The 16367-nt window shown below is 46.9% G+C and overlaps 1 protein-coding gene across 2 annotated transcripts in view; it reads right to left on the bottom strand.

The window, feature by feature from the left end:
• Positions 1-5283: 5283 nt before the first annotated feature.
• SETD3 (SET domain containing 3, actin N3(tau)-histidine methyltransferase) overlaps positions 5284-16367 on the bottom strand; it is a 69644-nt gene continuing 58560 nt past the window's right edge. For both annotated transcript variants that reach the window (XM_082849347.1, XM_082849346.1), the window contains exons 9-13: positions 12419-12493; positions 11241-11407; positions 10274-10359; positions 7035-7195; positions 5284-6334 (exon numbers count right to left, since the gene is read on the bottom strand). In XM_082849347.1, coding sequence (XP_082705473.1) covers positions 5888-6334; positions 7035-7195; positions 10274-10359; positions 11241-11407; positions 12419-12493 — 936 coding nt within the window. In that variant the 3' untranslated portion in view covers positions 5284-5887. The remainder of the gene's footprint in view (positions 6335-7034; positions 7196-10273; positions 10360-11240; positions 11408-12418; positions 12494-16367) is intronic.

Below are 16367 nucleotides of genomic sequence, written 5' to 3'. Positions count from 1 at the left end.
CTGGACCTGTGCTTTGTCATCTGGAAAACAGGGCTTCTGCCACCTGCCCCTGCCACCGGGGTGCAGTGCGAGATAGCAGCAGACCAAGGCTGTTTGGGTCCCTGTGGGGAAGAACCCACACCTTGAAGGTCTGAAGTCTTTGCCGTCTGAGCTTCCAAGAAGTCTGACCTGGAAAACTGCTGGGTCCCATGGGGGCCCTTGCTCACCCTTGCACGACCGCTGGTCCACTCATGTCGCAGGGCTGAGGGCCTGGGGGAGGAGACAGCCGCTCCTGTCACCCCAAAGGACGGGGCTCCTGGCACTCTGAGAGCTCCACCCAGTTAACTTACGCGGAATGGCCCGGCCCGTTCCCTGAAACACTCGGTAGCTTTTGGTAATGTCGTCGGCGCATGAGTCACCAATTCCCAGAGCATCTCAGCAGGCAGCAAACACGCACACCACGAGCCTGCTCTCCACCTCAACACCCTCAGCACCCAAGTCTGGCAAAAATAACCCTATAAAGGCTTTTCTGTAAAACACCACCTTTGTACAGCTGCTGGTAGAGCTGGTGGTGTCAGTGTGTCTGTTCTAACACCTGCTTCCTAAGGGGAGAGGATGGATGTGAGGGGGGAGGGGGGTTACTCCTGTGCCCTTGATTTGATCCAGCCGGGGCAGAAGAGCGGGATTTTAGCGTCAGCCTGGAGCTTCTCCGCAGGAGCGTGTAAATCACAGCCGCCGAGGTGGAGGTCTCCCACTGCTGGGGGTGCTCCACCTGTGAGGAAGTCTTTTCAGAGCACGCACTAGGCGCCAGGTCCTGCACGAGGCACCAGGAAATGAAAGATGAGCCACAAAGGCACCGGCACTCACATCGCACCAGCTGGGTGAAGTCTGCCCTCAGCCATGCCGAGCACCTTCTCTGTTGCCTGAAACTGAAGAACACGAGTTTTGAGAAAATCTTATGTGCACATGTATACATACACACACACATTTGTGTAAATGTATACATGTAAAATATATGTATGGACACACACACAGGTATGCCTGAGTCGTAAGAGGGCGTTAGGAGAATGAATAAACCTAGGAGTTAGCGCCGAAATGAGTGTGACAATCTGGGCTAACTTTCCTAACCCCGCAGTCAGGCTAAGGCGCCCATGAACACAGGTTTCTCTGCCGTTTTATCTCGTTTCTACGGGAAATACCAATGGTCTTCTCAAGCAGCTGGCCATTGCTACATTTTTCCATCTAAAGAAGTTCATTCATTACAAGGTAGGTGAAACTCTGCAGGAGCTCTCCTTGGGGTCCCTGGGCACCAGCCAGTTCAGGAGCCTCCTGCGGGATTCCTCAGGGGGACCTCAACTTCCTACCCCCCACCTCCAGCCTGGCACTGCCCTGTCCCCACTCCACTGCTCACAGACGAACCCCTGAAAGCCCAGGTGCCACTTCCTCCAGCGCTTCTTTTCCCGAGTTCCAGAGTGCGCAGAGCACCCCGTCTCCAGAAGCGTGGCGTGCTCTGCCTGGGGTTACGGTTATTTGTTCAAATGCTTGCCTCACCACCTGCGGGGGCAGCAAGGGCTTCTTAGGAATCTGAATTACACAGAACCTGGCATTACACCAGGAACACAACTGTTGCTCAGTCCAGGTCTGTCTCAGTGGACAGATGCCAGCAGCCTGCCTGCAGAGCAGGGATGATTTTGCTGCCCCCCAGTCCCCCCACCCAGTCCCACTAACATTTCCTGCCTCCCAGGAGTGGCTCAGACTTGGAAAAGAGTAATGACTCACATTTACTGAACGCTTAGCACGCGGCAGACACTGTGCCAGAAGCTTTCATACCCGTTACCTCATCTGGTCCTCCCGGACCCTCTAGAGGTAGGAAGCACAGACGCACTAAAGGTGGGTACAAACACATCCAAGGACTGTCCCCAGGTCCCAGGAGAGAAGCGGGGCTGGGTCAGGAACCCAGAGCCATGTGGCCTGGAACTTGCACTCTCAGCCACCGTGGAGAGCCTCCCCACCCTCTGCATAAAGATAAATAAAATCAAAGTGCCCCAGACACTTAGAACACCCTCTTCCCACGGCCGGCGATGTGTTCACGTCCATGCCCACGTCCAGAGCAGCTTGCATTGTTAGGAAGCGCCCCTCCCTCTGCGGGGATCTGCCTCCCGGCCCACTGGCCCTGGCTGTGCCTTCTGCAGAGACAGAGTGAGTCCCATCCCTCCTTCCCGTGACAGTTCTTCAAATACCCAGGGCCAGCACTGCAGCTTCATTTAAATAACAAATTCGCCAGTGCATCTAAATACAATTTGAGTTACTCCAATTCGATTTACACACAGAATTTTAGGAATACACTATATAACGTGCTGCTGATTACAATAGTAGGGTGACCCCTAATGAGGTTACTGGATTCCACTGTATACTTACCTGAAATTGACATTTAAATAAAAGTGAGCCAGATTCTTGGGTCAGGTTAAGGCTACATCCTATTAATAATAAACATGTTCATTTTGCCAGATTGGTAATAATGTGAACATGGCACGGTATATCACATAAAAAGCTGCTCACCGTAGCCATGGTTACAGCCAACACTTCAAGATCTGGGCTTCCTGAAACTCACCCCCAAAACCAACCACCACTAATCATGATCCCCTATTTTCTTTACAGCCAGTGCTATTTTAGTTCTGAACTCAAGTTGTAGGTACTTTCTTTGGGTTTTGTTTTGTTTTGAATTCTTTCACTCCAACATGTACGCTTTAACCATCAAACACATAGTAAGTGATGACTTACAGAAAACGAATTCCCTAATTTTTTTTTTTTTTTTTTTTGCGGTACGTGGGCCTCTCACTGTTGTGGCCTCTCCCGTTGCGGAGCACAGGCTCCGGAAGTGCAGGCTCAGCGGCCATGGCTCACGGGCACAGCCGCTCCGCGGCATGTGGGATCTTCCCAGACCCGGGCACGAACCCGCGTCCCCTGCATCGGCAGGCGGACTCTCAACCACTGCGCCACCAGGGAAGCCCAAATTCCCTCATTTTTAAGTGAAAGTTTAATTTAGCATAACCCTGCATATTGGGAACCTGGGTATATTATACTTTTAATGTCTTACCTCACCTCTCCAAAAAATTAAATACATCTTCTAGTGAGCCTATTCTAGAAACTATTGGGGGAAATCACCCATCAATTGGCAGCCTGAGTGGAAAGACGGGGTGATTTTTCTAGGCTGGTGATATCTAATTCCTGTTTACACAAATAACACACAGAGCGAACGAAACAGAAGCAGAAGCTGGCATTTTTCCAATGACTAGCCTGAGCAGCCTCTTATCCAAAAGCATTAAGAAGAAAGTAAACTTTAAAATGATTTGAGAGAAAGGTCTATTTTCATGACAGATGGCAGTGAGGTTCTTCAATGCCAATTTAATCACTTTTCCTCAGTTTTCAAATGCTTCAGTTGTGAACCCAAGTGTCTGTGCAGCAGCGCTGCATCCCTCACGGGCGCAGAGGGCTGATGACATGCACTGTGGTCTCGCTGACCCCCCCAGAGTCCTGCAAGGGTGATTCTATCCGACCTAGGAAATCATGTTATTCAACACACTCTGTCTTCCGACATCAAAAGCGTTCTATGAGCACCCTTTTTGTCACAGTCTCCTTGATTGGAGTGTAACCTATATAATCGTTTTTTGGTCCAATAACCTTAACAAAGAGACACTGTGGATGGGCAATTCATGGACAGAAAAGTGTCTGAATTTTTAAGCAGGGACCACTGATAATTTAGTACTGTTCCCTCACCTCCCAAGTAAATGAGGGAACTGAGGCCCGAGCGTCAGGTCCCTGCACCCTCCAGTGGTGCCGTGAGGACCAGGGCTTGTCCTGACCCGCGTCCAGCTCCACCTGAACTCGAATCTTCTCCAGGGAGTATTTTGAAAACTATTCTATCTCATGAAGCTACTTTACATCTGAAGAGTGTGTGTGTGTGTGTGTGTGTGTGTGTGTGTGTGTGTGTGTGTGTGTGTGTGTGTGTGTGTGTGTGTGTGTGTGTGTGTGTGTGTGTGTATATATATTTTTTTTTTTTTTTTTTTCCCAAAGGACATATATTTAACATTAGACTTGAAAGCTGTCATCCAATGAGAAACTCATCTACAGGCAAATCAGTCATGAGCATTCTTCATCTCTTCTGGGGCTCCTGTTCCAGAGAGAAAACTCCTTGAGTACCACCGTGCTTCTGCCTTTTGGAAATTAGTACGTAGGTTTCCCAGACTACTTCATATCTTTGGTAAAGTATCTCAGGTACAGGGCTGATAGGAGAGCTGATGTCACTGGCATCCTCTTCTGAGGCAGTTCAGATTGTGTTCACATTAACAACATAGGAAGTTACAGGCGCCGACCTCACGTAAAGATGAAACCTGTCTCTAGCGTCCAAGGAAGCAGGTACACGTGACATGCGGAGCCCTGGGAGGTGGGGTGTCCTTGGTAGAGAATAAAGCAAGTTATTGGCAGAGCTGTCTTCTCCAAGGAGAAACACTGAGAGCACCCTGAAGACTACCTGTGTGCAGTGATGTTTACCGGGATGGTCGGGGGAATAATTCACATAGCCTTTTCCAAAATGAGCGATGTACTTAATAGTGAGGACATCAGAGACGATGTGAACATTTGTAGTTAAGGAAGACCGGCAATCCATAACCTGAAGACTGGTGGCTTTCTGGGGATGGATCCCACCTCACCCCCAGGACACCACCCCAAGCCTCTACTTCCCCTGAAAGTTAAGAACTCCTCTTCCTGTGTTCCTGGTGCCACCAGCCCTCCCTGAGCACGCCCTGCAGGCTAGGGAGGGGGCTGAGCACACGCCTCTCGTCCATCTCTGAGTCCCCAGGGGGGGGCAACACACAGCACGGGTCAGGTTCGAAACCCCGCGGATAAGCAGGATGGTTTGCATAAAAGCTCGATTCAAGGGGCCTGTCGCACTCCAAAGAAAAGGAATAGACAAAAATATTAATTACGTTTTCCTTTTAATAAGGCTTTTTACTCAAAAGTGTAGCTTTGAAAATCTCTAGCTTGTTGTGACAACCAGAGAAGCCAGGAGCGGCCTTGCCTTGAACATGGTACCCTCGCAGCTCCCCGGCACCAGGGCTCGAGGGCAAATGCACCACTTTACAATCAGAGCCAACATTTAAAATCAGGAGGAGGATGTATGTCCTACTTGGATTCAAGGAGAAAGGACAAGTTCTCAATACAGTAAAACAAAACACAAAAAGTAAACAAATCTTTAGAAATCACTAGATGTGTGTGTGTGTGTGTGTGTGTGTGTGTGTGTGTGTGTGTGTTTATATAATTAGGATTATCATCAACATTTAAAACTATTAAAAATAAGGTTGCCACCTTACCTTTTCTTTTGGTACTGGGGTGTTATTTTTTTAGGAAATTTTTTTTTTTTTTTTTTTTTGCCCAGCCTCTCAAGTTTCCTAACCTCAAGCCTGTTTTCCACTGTGCAGCCAAATGCCCCACCTTCGCACTGCACCCCCAGAGCGCCACCGTCAAGCCCCGCTGGCAGGAGGCAGGGCAGGCTTTGATTCTGGTTGTCAAGATGACAGGCCCACAAAAGCACCGCTGACAGAGGAACTGACTTCTTCCCCGGGAAGAAGATACATTTGCCCGCAATGGGTCTGCACAGTCTTCCGAGGCACCTCTTCCCCCTCTGTGCTCTGCTCGATAACTTGTTTGTTTGGCCAAGAAGCAAGATGGCAATCTTAATCAGAAAGGGAAGCTAGATTTTTTAAATAACTTAAAAAAATCATTTTTATATAAAGCAGCAAAAACATATTTTCCTCTCTGCAGAAAGAAAACCGTGAACAAGGAAACACAGCGATGTAAACGGGGCCGTTCATACGCTTCTGCTAAACTGGGTCCCCCGACAGACTCAGAGCTACTTTCCAACTTCCTCGGCGCTGTCGGAAGAAGATTCTTTGGCGTCTCCGGTCGCTCTTTTACTTTCCTCTTGATTTAAACTTTCCTTTTCCGAACTGGTCCCGTTGGGTATAGAGTTTTCGCCGTTGACCAGCCCGTGCTCTGCAGCCTTTGCCCTGCGGACAGCCTCAGTGAGGGTCAAGGCCTCCTGTGCGCCAGCCTCCCCGTCCGGGTCCCTGAGGACCAGGGGCAGCCGCGAGTCCGCCACGCCCTCCAGCAGCCCCGGGTTACTCTCCTCGTACTTGGGGAGCGGGGCGTGCCCCTCCACCTGCCTGCGGCAGTGCTCTCGGTTCGCGGCCGCGCTCTTGACCGCTTTTTCCAAGATCTCTTTCTCACCTAAGCGCAACTTGATGGCCATCGTGGCACGAACGGAAAGGGCATGGTTTTTCAAGAAGGACTTATCTTCCTGGAAAAGGAAACAGAGCAAAATTAACTACAGCAAGTCTAAACCAGCAAAACGATAGTGCCAGAAGGCAGATCAGTTGCTGCCGGGGACGAAAGCATGAGAGAAATTGGGAGTGACGGGGGGGGGGGGGGTGGGGGGGGGGCGGTGACAGAAGGTTCTGGAACTTGACTGTGGAGGTGGCTGCCATGACTGCACGCTTAAACCCAAGCGTACACTTCAGAAGTGTGAATTTTACTCTATGTAAATTATACCTAAGTAAATGATTATAAAACAAAAAAGAAGAGCCTAAACCAAATGGTGCGTGGACACTGACAGAACTCCACTTATTTCTAAAACCCTGCTGTCTTGTGCCCTGATGGAGCCCAGGGCTCGGCACCTGGCTGAACGATGGCTGAATGACAGGCACTTGAAGTCAGTGACCCAAGAGTAAACTTGTGTTTGTATCATATGAATTAGAAATTATGGAAAAATGTTAAATAATGTAAAAAATTTATATTCTAATCAACAATGCCTCAGTGTGACTCTTTTGGTAGGGGTAAACATGTAAAATAGAAAAATATTAATAAGTTTAATGAAAAATGTCAAATACACAATGATTTTGCTAAAGCACGACAGTAATTTACATTTAAGAAAGACTCTCTTATTAAACATCTTTTAAAACATGACAAAGCACAAATCCTCCCTTAATCGACAGAATTACCTCAATGGTTGTTTTATATGTTTTTAAAAGAAGTGAGGCTCGATCTTCAAGAAATGTCCACAGTTTGACCTCATTGTCCCAGCTAACAGGGTACTCAGAGTTCCCCAAGGTGAAGATTCTGTCAATGGCATTATCGCCCAGCAAATGTTCTTTCAATTCTTCTACAAGAACACAAACAGCCATCTGTTAGGGGAAACAGCACTACTTCTCATTTTCACCAGCAGCCCACCTCACAGAACATCTTTCCCAACCATGTCATCTTCCTGTGGTGAAGAGTTCTCCCTGATCCATCAGCCAGGCCGTGGCTAGGCTCTCCAGAGCAGAGCCAGAGCTGTTTCAGGGGAGAAAGAGGGGAGGTCTTCCTGATTTGGAACCCAGACCAAGCCTTGCTGGGCCAGCCCTCCACACTGTTGACTGTTTTTAAGAGGGATCCCGAGAGCCTTTAGATGGTTTCGGAAGATACTTCTTAAAGACCATCTGTAGCGACACACGCCTTATTTTGACAACACCCCTCTTGCAAACTCTGAGCCCAGTCACAGCAACTGGGTCAAAAAGACATGTAGGTGAGCAACGTAAACTGTGAAAACAAACAACAGCACAACAACCCAGTGATCCTTCTAGACTGAAATCTGACAGATGCTAATTCCAGCAGTTGACCTGACAAAGCTATTTGTCTCGTCTTACAACAAGTAAACCACAAACTGAAACCCAAAAATGGACTAGAAAAATCTTAGTTAATGAAATATGTGTCTATATCCCTCACTTGTCAGGAATTTAAAAAGGAATTACAAATAAACACAAGTGCACATCTCAACTGCCTTCAAATATATGTAAGAAGAGGAAAGAATTCAGCAACTGCTCTGAGCATTTTATCTCCTGGCACATTATCTTCAAAAGACCAAAACATGCCGATCCTATTCATGCTCAAGAAATACAACCGTGCTTCTTATGTAATTATGAGACAGTATCTCTTTCAGAGCAAAATGCCCTACAGCTGTCACTATTTACAATTCAAATGGAAGAACTTCTGCTGCCAGCAAACCAAACTTTTATTAGTATTAGCGAGAGTGATTCAAAGAATGCATCAATTGTCTTGACAAGACAAACTGTCTATGACTAAAGAGAAACTAAAGAGAATCAATGGAGCTAAGATGATTCAAAAGCAGGTTTGCTGGGGTTTTTTTAAGAAAAGAGAAGTTAATCTAATATTCAGAAAAGAAATTTCTTAAGTTGCATTTGTTAGCAAAAGGTCATGATGAAATTCAGGATTTTTAGATTTTTGATCCTTCAGTTTATATTCTCTGCATAAAGCAATGAAGATTTTTAAAATGCTTTTTAAGTGGAAGAAGTTTCTTTTTAGACGCCCCCAATACTAAGGTTACAATTTCTGTTTTCCTCCTCAACCTACCGAGTTGCACCCTTTAATTAACATTGGGAAGGTGAGGGGCCGAAGCAGAGTTTTCTCTCTGCCGCTCTTAACAGTGATACTGGACTGGCTTCACATGCCTGGAGAAATAAAACCCACGAAAGGCCATCACCCTGCCTGGAACACTCAGGAAGTGAACCACAGGCTCCGGGGGCAGGTTTCTTCCCCCTCTTCCCTCTTGCTGACAAGCCCTTCCTGGATTTCCTGCATTCCCTGCCCACCGCAAGAGTGTGGTTTGGTGGCCCCCAGCCTGGCCCCTGGACACCCTGCAGCGCTAGAATCTCTTCCGTGGGCTATCGGTCTTGCAAACCCGCAGGAGCCACGTGGGGGCCTGGGGTACAGGCCCTGAGGCGGCAGAGCTGGGTCCCAAGTCAGGGTCATCGCCGGCCAGCTGAGTGGCCAAGTTACTCTCCTCTTTGCATGGGAGCTTCTACGTCAGTCAAGTGGGAGCCCCACCTCCCTCCAGCAAGGCTGATGAGGATGAACAGAGCCTGCACCACGTTCAGCATCGTGCCCGGCACAGAGAGAGGGCTCCCAAATTATGGGGATTATCATCGTCGTCATCCCTCATCAGGATATGAACTGTGACATTCAACTTTGTAACCCTAAATTACACGCAAGAAAAGCCCACGGTTAACCCTTAACTCGTGTTCACTAAATTGAAGTGAGGAACCAGTGCCAAAGCACAAAATCACCAGAAGCTCCCACGTGAGTGACAGGGAGTCTAGAGCAGTGTGGCTGCGAGCGAGGGACAAGGACCACCTAACACCTCTCTGGGCTCTGCAGTTGGCTGTCTGTGTTTCAGGACTCAGTTTCTTCTACTTCCAATGTCAAGGCAGGACCTGGGTGGCACTTCTCTGGCCGCAGACATGAAGGGAGGGAGCCAGACGGCAGAGACCAGCAGACTCCCTCCACGGCCGTCATTTCTGCTCCGGCCCTGGGCTGCCCTTGCTCTAGCGCTCGGACAGCTTCCTTCAGAAGAACACTTGTCTGTCTCTTCAGTTAGGTGGCACGCACTCACTGTCACTCATTCCCACCCAATCCGCTGTGCACAGGATCCAGGGTAGTTTACAACAACAGCAAACTCACACACAATTAAAAATGGAACCTCACAACCAGGGGATTTGGAGGAGTATATTTTCAGATGAAAAGTGAAAACACAACCGCAATAGATCACATCTCAGTGCCAGAGATCCCAAACGGCTTGTCTTAAGGAAACATAAAAGTAATGCTCAATGCATACATTTAACTTTTTGTGCCTGAAATAAGAGGCTGTAGACAGGAATATTTGCAGTTTAAACAGGTTCTGTTTGCAGTGTTATTTACTCCAACTGGATGCCTGGCACTGAAAGGCCTGCTGGCAATTTCAGATTCACACTACAGAGCTGGTTAACAAATGAAGGCCTCTGGCCCGCGTGGGTCACGGCCGACCACCTGACTTCAGTGTCGAATGACCATTCACCGCGAGGACATTTAGGCTCTGTCGTCCCGGGTAACAGGCACATCAGAAGCTCCCATCTACAAATGTCGAATTTTGATACAGGCAGACAATCCAAGATGTATTAAGTTTTCTTCCAATGCAGTAGAGAATTATTTGTTTATTACAAGCGTATACTGACAACACACTGAGGATTTAATAAAATACTTCCAGGATAAAACAGATCAATTTCTTCTTTCTCCAATATTACCTCTTCCCCCCAAAGTGCTTTAATTTTAAGTAATTTTATCTTTAATCTGAATCCCTGTGTCTCACACTTCATGAATTAAAAAAAGAAAAAAACGCAACATTTTTTTTTTTCCTGAAATGATTTACCTTCGGTCATGCAGAAGACTCGGAGAAAAGCCAGAAGTTGGGCAGAGATGGGTGGCTCCGTAAAATGCAATGCAAAGACACTGGAGCTGACGAGAGGAAGAAGAAAGATCAGGCCCTGCTGCAGTGGCCTCCTCGCCCCTCAGTGAAATCTCTGAATCTGCACTCCGTGTGTGGGCCTCAGGGAGCCTCGGCCAGCATGAGGGACCCCACCTCCTCACCAGAACTCTAAAAACAGAATTTTCAGCCCTGGCGAAATGCGGAAGGCCTGGGCTGGCCGAGGAGGGTGGCGGTAACCATCACTGCCTGCAGTTCTTAGTCTAATAGCCTTCATCTCGGGTGCACACAACACATCAGGAGAATTAAGCATACCCATGGCTCCTAAGAAAGGTTAACAATAATTTATGTTGAGTTCACATTTTAATCATTAATCAAATATTGACAAGTTCAATAAAAAAAGGTCTAGATAATCCATTTTCATTAAGAATGGTTCTTTCCACTCCCTGGAGAACCAATAAATCATAATTCTTGTCCTTATCATTTTGCACCTCAAATGCAAGAAAATCTTAAGATTTGATTTAACCAGAAATTCTTGAAATCACTGACTATCATGACTTCATTACAGAAACTAATGGCGGCAAAGAATTAAATGAAACAAATTGATCCAGGTCATTAACCTTTTCAAGGTGAAAGGCATCAATGACATGGAGACACTAATTTAACTGAATGAGGATTTCAGGCCACATCCCCTGGAACTGGCTGTGGACGCTTCCAGCGACACAATTACGTTGATCTGAAAACGCTGGTAGATCACCATGCATCTCAACGGTTTAACTTTGCAGTGTAAGAGGGATAAAGGGATTAAGACAAACTACAGTAGAGAAGTTTTACTAACACGCCAGTTAAACACTACGCGACTGGAAATATTTCAAGTACCACAGTAAAGAGCTGACAGATGTTTTCTACGTACGTTGGGATGCCAGCGCGAGCCAGGACCTCGGCCTTCATGGCGTACAGCCTGTCACTTTTACTCACTCCAAGCTTTATTTTCACTCTGTCGTGTGAATTATTGTCAAAGAAAAAACCACTGTGGATCACAAACTCTGCATTTGACCGAGTGCCATAAAAAATGTAAATCTGAGATGCAGTAAAGAAAAAATAAAGGGATATAAAAGAAACTTAACATCCATTCTCAGTACAGAGCAGGGCAAAGGATCAGTTCTCATATATTTAACGCAACTTCACACTAAGGAGACAAACAGCTCTGAAGTGACCATGTCCCTGTCCTGAACATCGTGTGCTGCCGGGCGGGGCCGGGCGGGCTGAGGAGAGCACACACCGACCTCCTAGCACCCAGAGGAGCCGGACCCCGTCGTCCCAGCCTTTCTCATACCCCCTCACACTCCCAGTCACAGCGAGACTGCTGCTTTACGACTGCACTTTAAAATTCACCATGTTCTTTTCTCCCTCTCCTTTAACTACAAGAGCGTCTCCTGGAACCAGGGTTTAAGGCAGTGTCTGTCAGAAATCCACTTCTAGATGCTGCGGCCATTCTGCACTGTCTCCAGGCACTTTGTTAGGCTAGTATTTTCACTCTGTCCCAGCTCGAACATCAGTGGTCTGTGTCGGTTCTGTCTTTTGTGTTCCCTGTTTGGTCACAGGACTCCCAGGCAGAGTGCAGGTGTCCATTCGTGCACATGTTCAACCCCACCCCAAATATTACTTAAAACTTCACAGATTAAAGTGAAAGTACAAGAAGGCAGCTCTTGCGGTTCCTGATTCCCTTATGGTTTTGCCGCTTAAATAAACTGCCTCCTTTTAAAGAAGGTTCTAATCAACAGAAAAAGATACGAAAACAATGCAGTCTATACAATCGAAAAATCTGTTCTACTGTCGTAACACAATTTATTCTCAGTTGACGGTGTTACACACAGTAGATGGTTGTACAAATAACTGCGTTCACATCTTTCTCCCTGGTGGACCCGAACGTCCCATTCAGAGCACGGCATATTTATTACGGCTTTGGGTCTCAATATGTATTCCAGAAAACAAGCCTTAAATACAAATCTCAAAATTTCCTGCCCAAGTTAAATACTTTTTAAAATTGATCAACACAGTCTGAGGTGAGGGACTCCGTGTGGAACCCACCTGCTCTCCGGCCCGGAAGTCCTGCAGGGCTACACACTCACAGCGGTCGTCCTCCAGGTTGTAGCCGGTGGTGATCTGTACACGGGAGGAAGGATGACAGGACAGCGTCTAAGTGCTCTCGCTCAGGAGGGCCTTTTTCCGGCGATTAGAGGATAAAAGACACGCAAAGCTACTTAAAGGGGTGCACTCTGCTTGCTTCACCAAACTGAGCAAAGAACTGCTTGGTTATTTTCATTGATTCTACTCACACCAGAAATCCTAATGGAAGGAGGGACAGTGCAGTGAGGGACATACTCTTCGGAAAATGTATCGTATAGGTTATCCCTTGCTGGTCTCAACCAAACATAATCATTCATTACAAAGTTACAGGCTTTGAGCTCATCCCCCCCCCCCCCCGGCAATCTCCAGCCAGCCACCCACCCACAGGACCTGCGCTCCCGCAAGGAGGGAAGCGGGATCTCTGGAGAACTCGAACTGACTTGCAAACAGCATCTTTAGTATTTGGTCATTAAGAACACAAGGCGGGTTTCCCACTGGATAAAGAATCAGGGAGAAAGAAAAGCTCTGTTTCCGAATTATGTACTTATTTTACTCTGGAACTAGAGAAATTAAAACTTTCAGATAAGCAAAGGAAAAATAAAACAACTTAGTTGTATCCTATTCAGTCTCTTTATGCTGAAAGCTATACTGTGAGAGTTTCTGAACCCCCAAATCCACTAACCACACTGACAATCTGCATCTCTTCCTAATCTCTCCTGTCAAGGGGTGTGGGAGGGGGGCAGGTGATGTCGTGGTCTCGGCACTGAAGTCACCACAAAATTCTCTGGGCCTCAACTGGTCAGTATTTTACCTTCCGAGTCACCCTTTGCATTTTGTTTGTCCTGCCGTCCCCTGGCTCTTCTCACCCAGCTCAACACGTGCAAAACCCTTCCAACTGGTCTCAAATTCCAGAACTGTCCCTCCCGTGTCCCGTGTGGCATACGTGTTTGACCTCCTGTTTAAAACTTTTCAGTGGTGCTCCACTTTGCCTTGTGGAAAACATCCAAATTTTTGAGCAAGGCCAGTTTACAAGGAGGCCCACACCTCCCTACGGTCTCTGGACACGCCACTCGCCTGCCACTCCGGGCGCCGTCCCCGCTCCCTCGTGCCTGCGACCACCTTCAGCTCCTGCTTTGCCTGAGCCCCGGCTTCTCTGGAGATGCCCCCCTTCATCCCACCCTCCCTCTCTGTTCCCCAAAGCCTCTCCCACCCAGTAATAGGGTATTTATATCTGTGCACCCCCCACCAGCCAGACCTGCAGCCTAGCCCTTTTCACCTCGGCGCCTGGAGCTTAGCTCACCGGGCCCAACACCTGACACTGCCCTCGCCCTTGAGAATATCTGCTTGATGCAGGGAAAAGAATAGGCTCTCCAATTTATATTAAAAGCTCCTTCTCAGAAGTCTGTCCCTCAGAGCAGCCCCCAATCTCTTAGATTGTCTGTAAATGCTCATTAATTACTTCGATCTCCTCATTTTATCCTGGAGAATCAAAATTCAAGACGGCTACAAGTGCTATTTTGCTATTCAAGGTATCAACAGCTCAAAAGATTACTTTTGAGTCCAGGGAATGGCATTTGGGGATGGAAGGGCAGATAACACTCCTCTTTAAACCCAGTATCCCCAGAACCAAGACCAATGAGAAATATGAAAGCAACGAGGACTAAATGAAGGCAGGTGTTCTGGCTCATTTTCACTCACAGAACAGCTTAAACACTTGATAAAAAAATCAGCTCCATGAAGTTCCTGCCCAATATCAAAATCACTTTTATGACCCCCAAACATGACCCTGATGATAAGGTACAGAGTGGGGATTGCCCATGACCTCCCAGCCCTAGAAGGCTGGCATTCCATGGTGCAGGCAGTACCCAGGGGCCTGACAGGAGCACGAACAGGCAGAAGGAAGTCAGGGGAAGCAGGAGGGAAGGGGGAGGGCCAACAATCTATAAGAGGAGCACGCGGAAGCACAGGAGACAGACGGTGGAGGACAGGAAGGGAGGCCCGTGGGTGGGGAGGTGTGGCCATCCTATGCGTGGTGCTCAGGATGGCCCAGCCTGGGGAAGCAGCGGGAACAGTCAGCGCAGAGGCCCCCGGTGGGCGTGTAGGGCCCAGACAGACTGGGGTGTAGCGAGGACAGGCTGAGCAGGGGGCCCCGTCTGCTACTGTAAACACCTGGGCTTTCACCTTGAGACTGGAAGCCTCATGCACATCTAAATGTTTCAGATCTTCAACACTCAAACAGAAGGGCCTCGAAAAAGAAACCCCTGCAATTCTGCTTGAATCTTCCAAAGCCCTTTCATCCTGGTTGGTAGGGTCACGTATCCAAATACAAGGGCTGATCATTCCAACACGCTTTACCTGTTGGAACTCATACAGAGGCCGAAGCCCACTTAGAAGTATCCTTCTCTGTATAAACTGAACAACCTCAAAAAAGGGAAAGCAGACCTGTTCCCGTTAGTTCTGAACAAGCCACGCAGAATTTAGATACATTATGCCTCACAGCCCAACACGCCGCCTTATAAACCTGTCTACGTTTGTTTCTCGGAGTGGGTAGGAAATAGATCACATTCGCTAGAGTCTCCAGCCCGGCCTAGATATTCATCCAGCCTCTTAATTTCTCGTGCTTTTCCTTGCTGCTGCTGGTTTGGAATCACTGTCACAGGCTTGATTCCTCCATTTCTACCCCCATAACCAGGTTTGGGGACAGTTAGAAGCACGCAGCGTTGCTGGGCTACAAATTTCTATCAGCTCCCCCAGTGGTAGTCAGATCAGACAGACAACGACTGTCAGGACAGACACACACAAAAAAGAAATCTACTGTCTGAAAAGCTAAGCCTTTCTTTCAAGTACCTTATTTTAAAAGAGATTAACTGTTAATATGTATGACATACAACTTCATAGTGCTAAAAGAGATTCTGAAATCCTACCAGACAAAATTTCCCATCAAGTGTTATTTTTACAGTGGGAAACTGTCCAACAAAGGTGTAGTAGAGTTAAGTGTGCAGAGAAGATAACCGCTGTAAGAAAAAGCACTAACATCTTGGATAAACCTTCTCAAGGTTAGCAGTGTTTCTGCCAGGACTGCGGTGGCTGAGACCTGATGAACAGTATTAGGAAAAAGACAGTATTAGTAGTTGTCATCAATTCGTTATTTTTATTTTGAGATAAACTAACTTTTTTTTTTTTTTTTTTACTTTTGGGGGGAAAAGAGTGAGTAGTTTACATGAAAGCCACACAAAACCAGTGTGTATGTGAGTATGTGAAGGTGCAAATGCACAGCAAAAGAGTGGGAGAGATGTGCAGAAAGCCAGTAGCCAGCTACCCAGGAGGCGTCGAGTGGACCAGCCACGGGGCCGCCGGGGCCCAGGACTGGTAGGGGACCTCCGAGTTTCACTGCAGAGGCTTCTGTTTTCTTTAACTGGTTTTCTTTGTTTACAGTAAAGTATGTACTTGTTAAATTTTAGAAAGAATAAAATAAACCCCGATGATCAATCAAGTTTGGGAACCAATGACCTAATCCAAGAAAAAGAAAAATGTTACTGTCAAATATTAAAAGCTATTTGAAAAATTTTTAAACGTCAATGTTATAATCATTTAAAATAGCTCTGAAAGAAAACAAAAAGAACAAAATATAAAATTGTATTCATTAATGAAAATAAATGATAAAATACGCTAATACGCCTCAAAACGGCTAAATTAAGCACATCTAAATTAAGGCAAAAATATAATTATAAAAGTATAGATATTCATTCTCTCCAATTTAAGAGTGTGCTGTGGCTAGACCTTCCCAGGTTCACACTAGGGTTTCTCTCAAGTGTTTGGCACACGTGGCATGTGTTCTGGCCATTTTGTGGAATTAGATGTGAAATACTCATTTATAGCACCAGTCTATTTATAATACTGCTAATAATAA

This window comes from Leucopleurus acutus (genome assembly GCF_964270905.1).
Source record: "Leucopleurus acutus genome assembly, chromosome: 1".
Lineage (NCBI taxonomy): Eukaryota > Metazoa > Chordata > Mammalia > Artiodactyla > Delphinidae > Leucopleurus > Leucopleurus acutus.
This window is presented reverse-complemented; position numbering and strand designations above follow the sequence as displayed.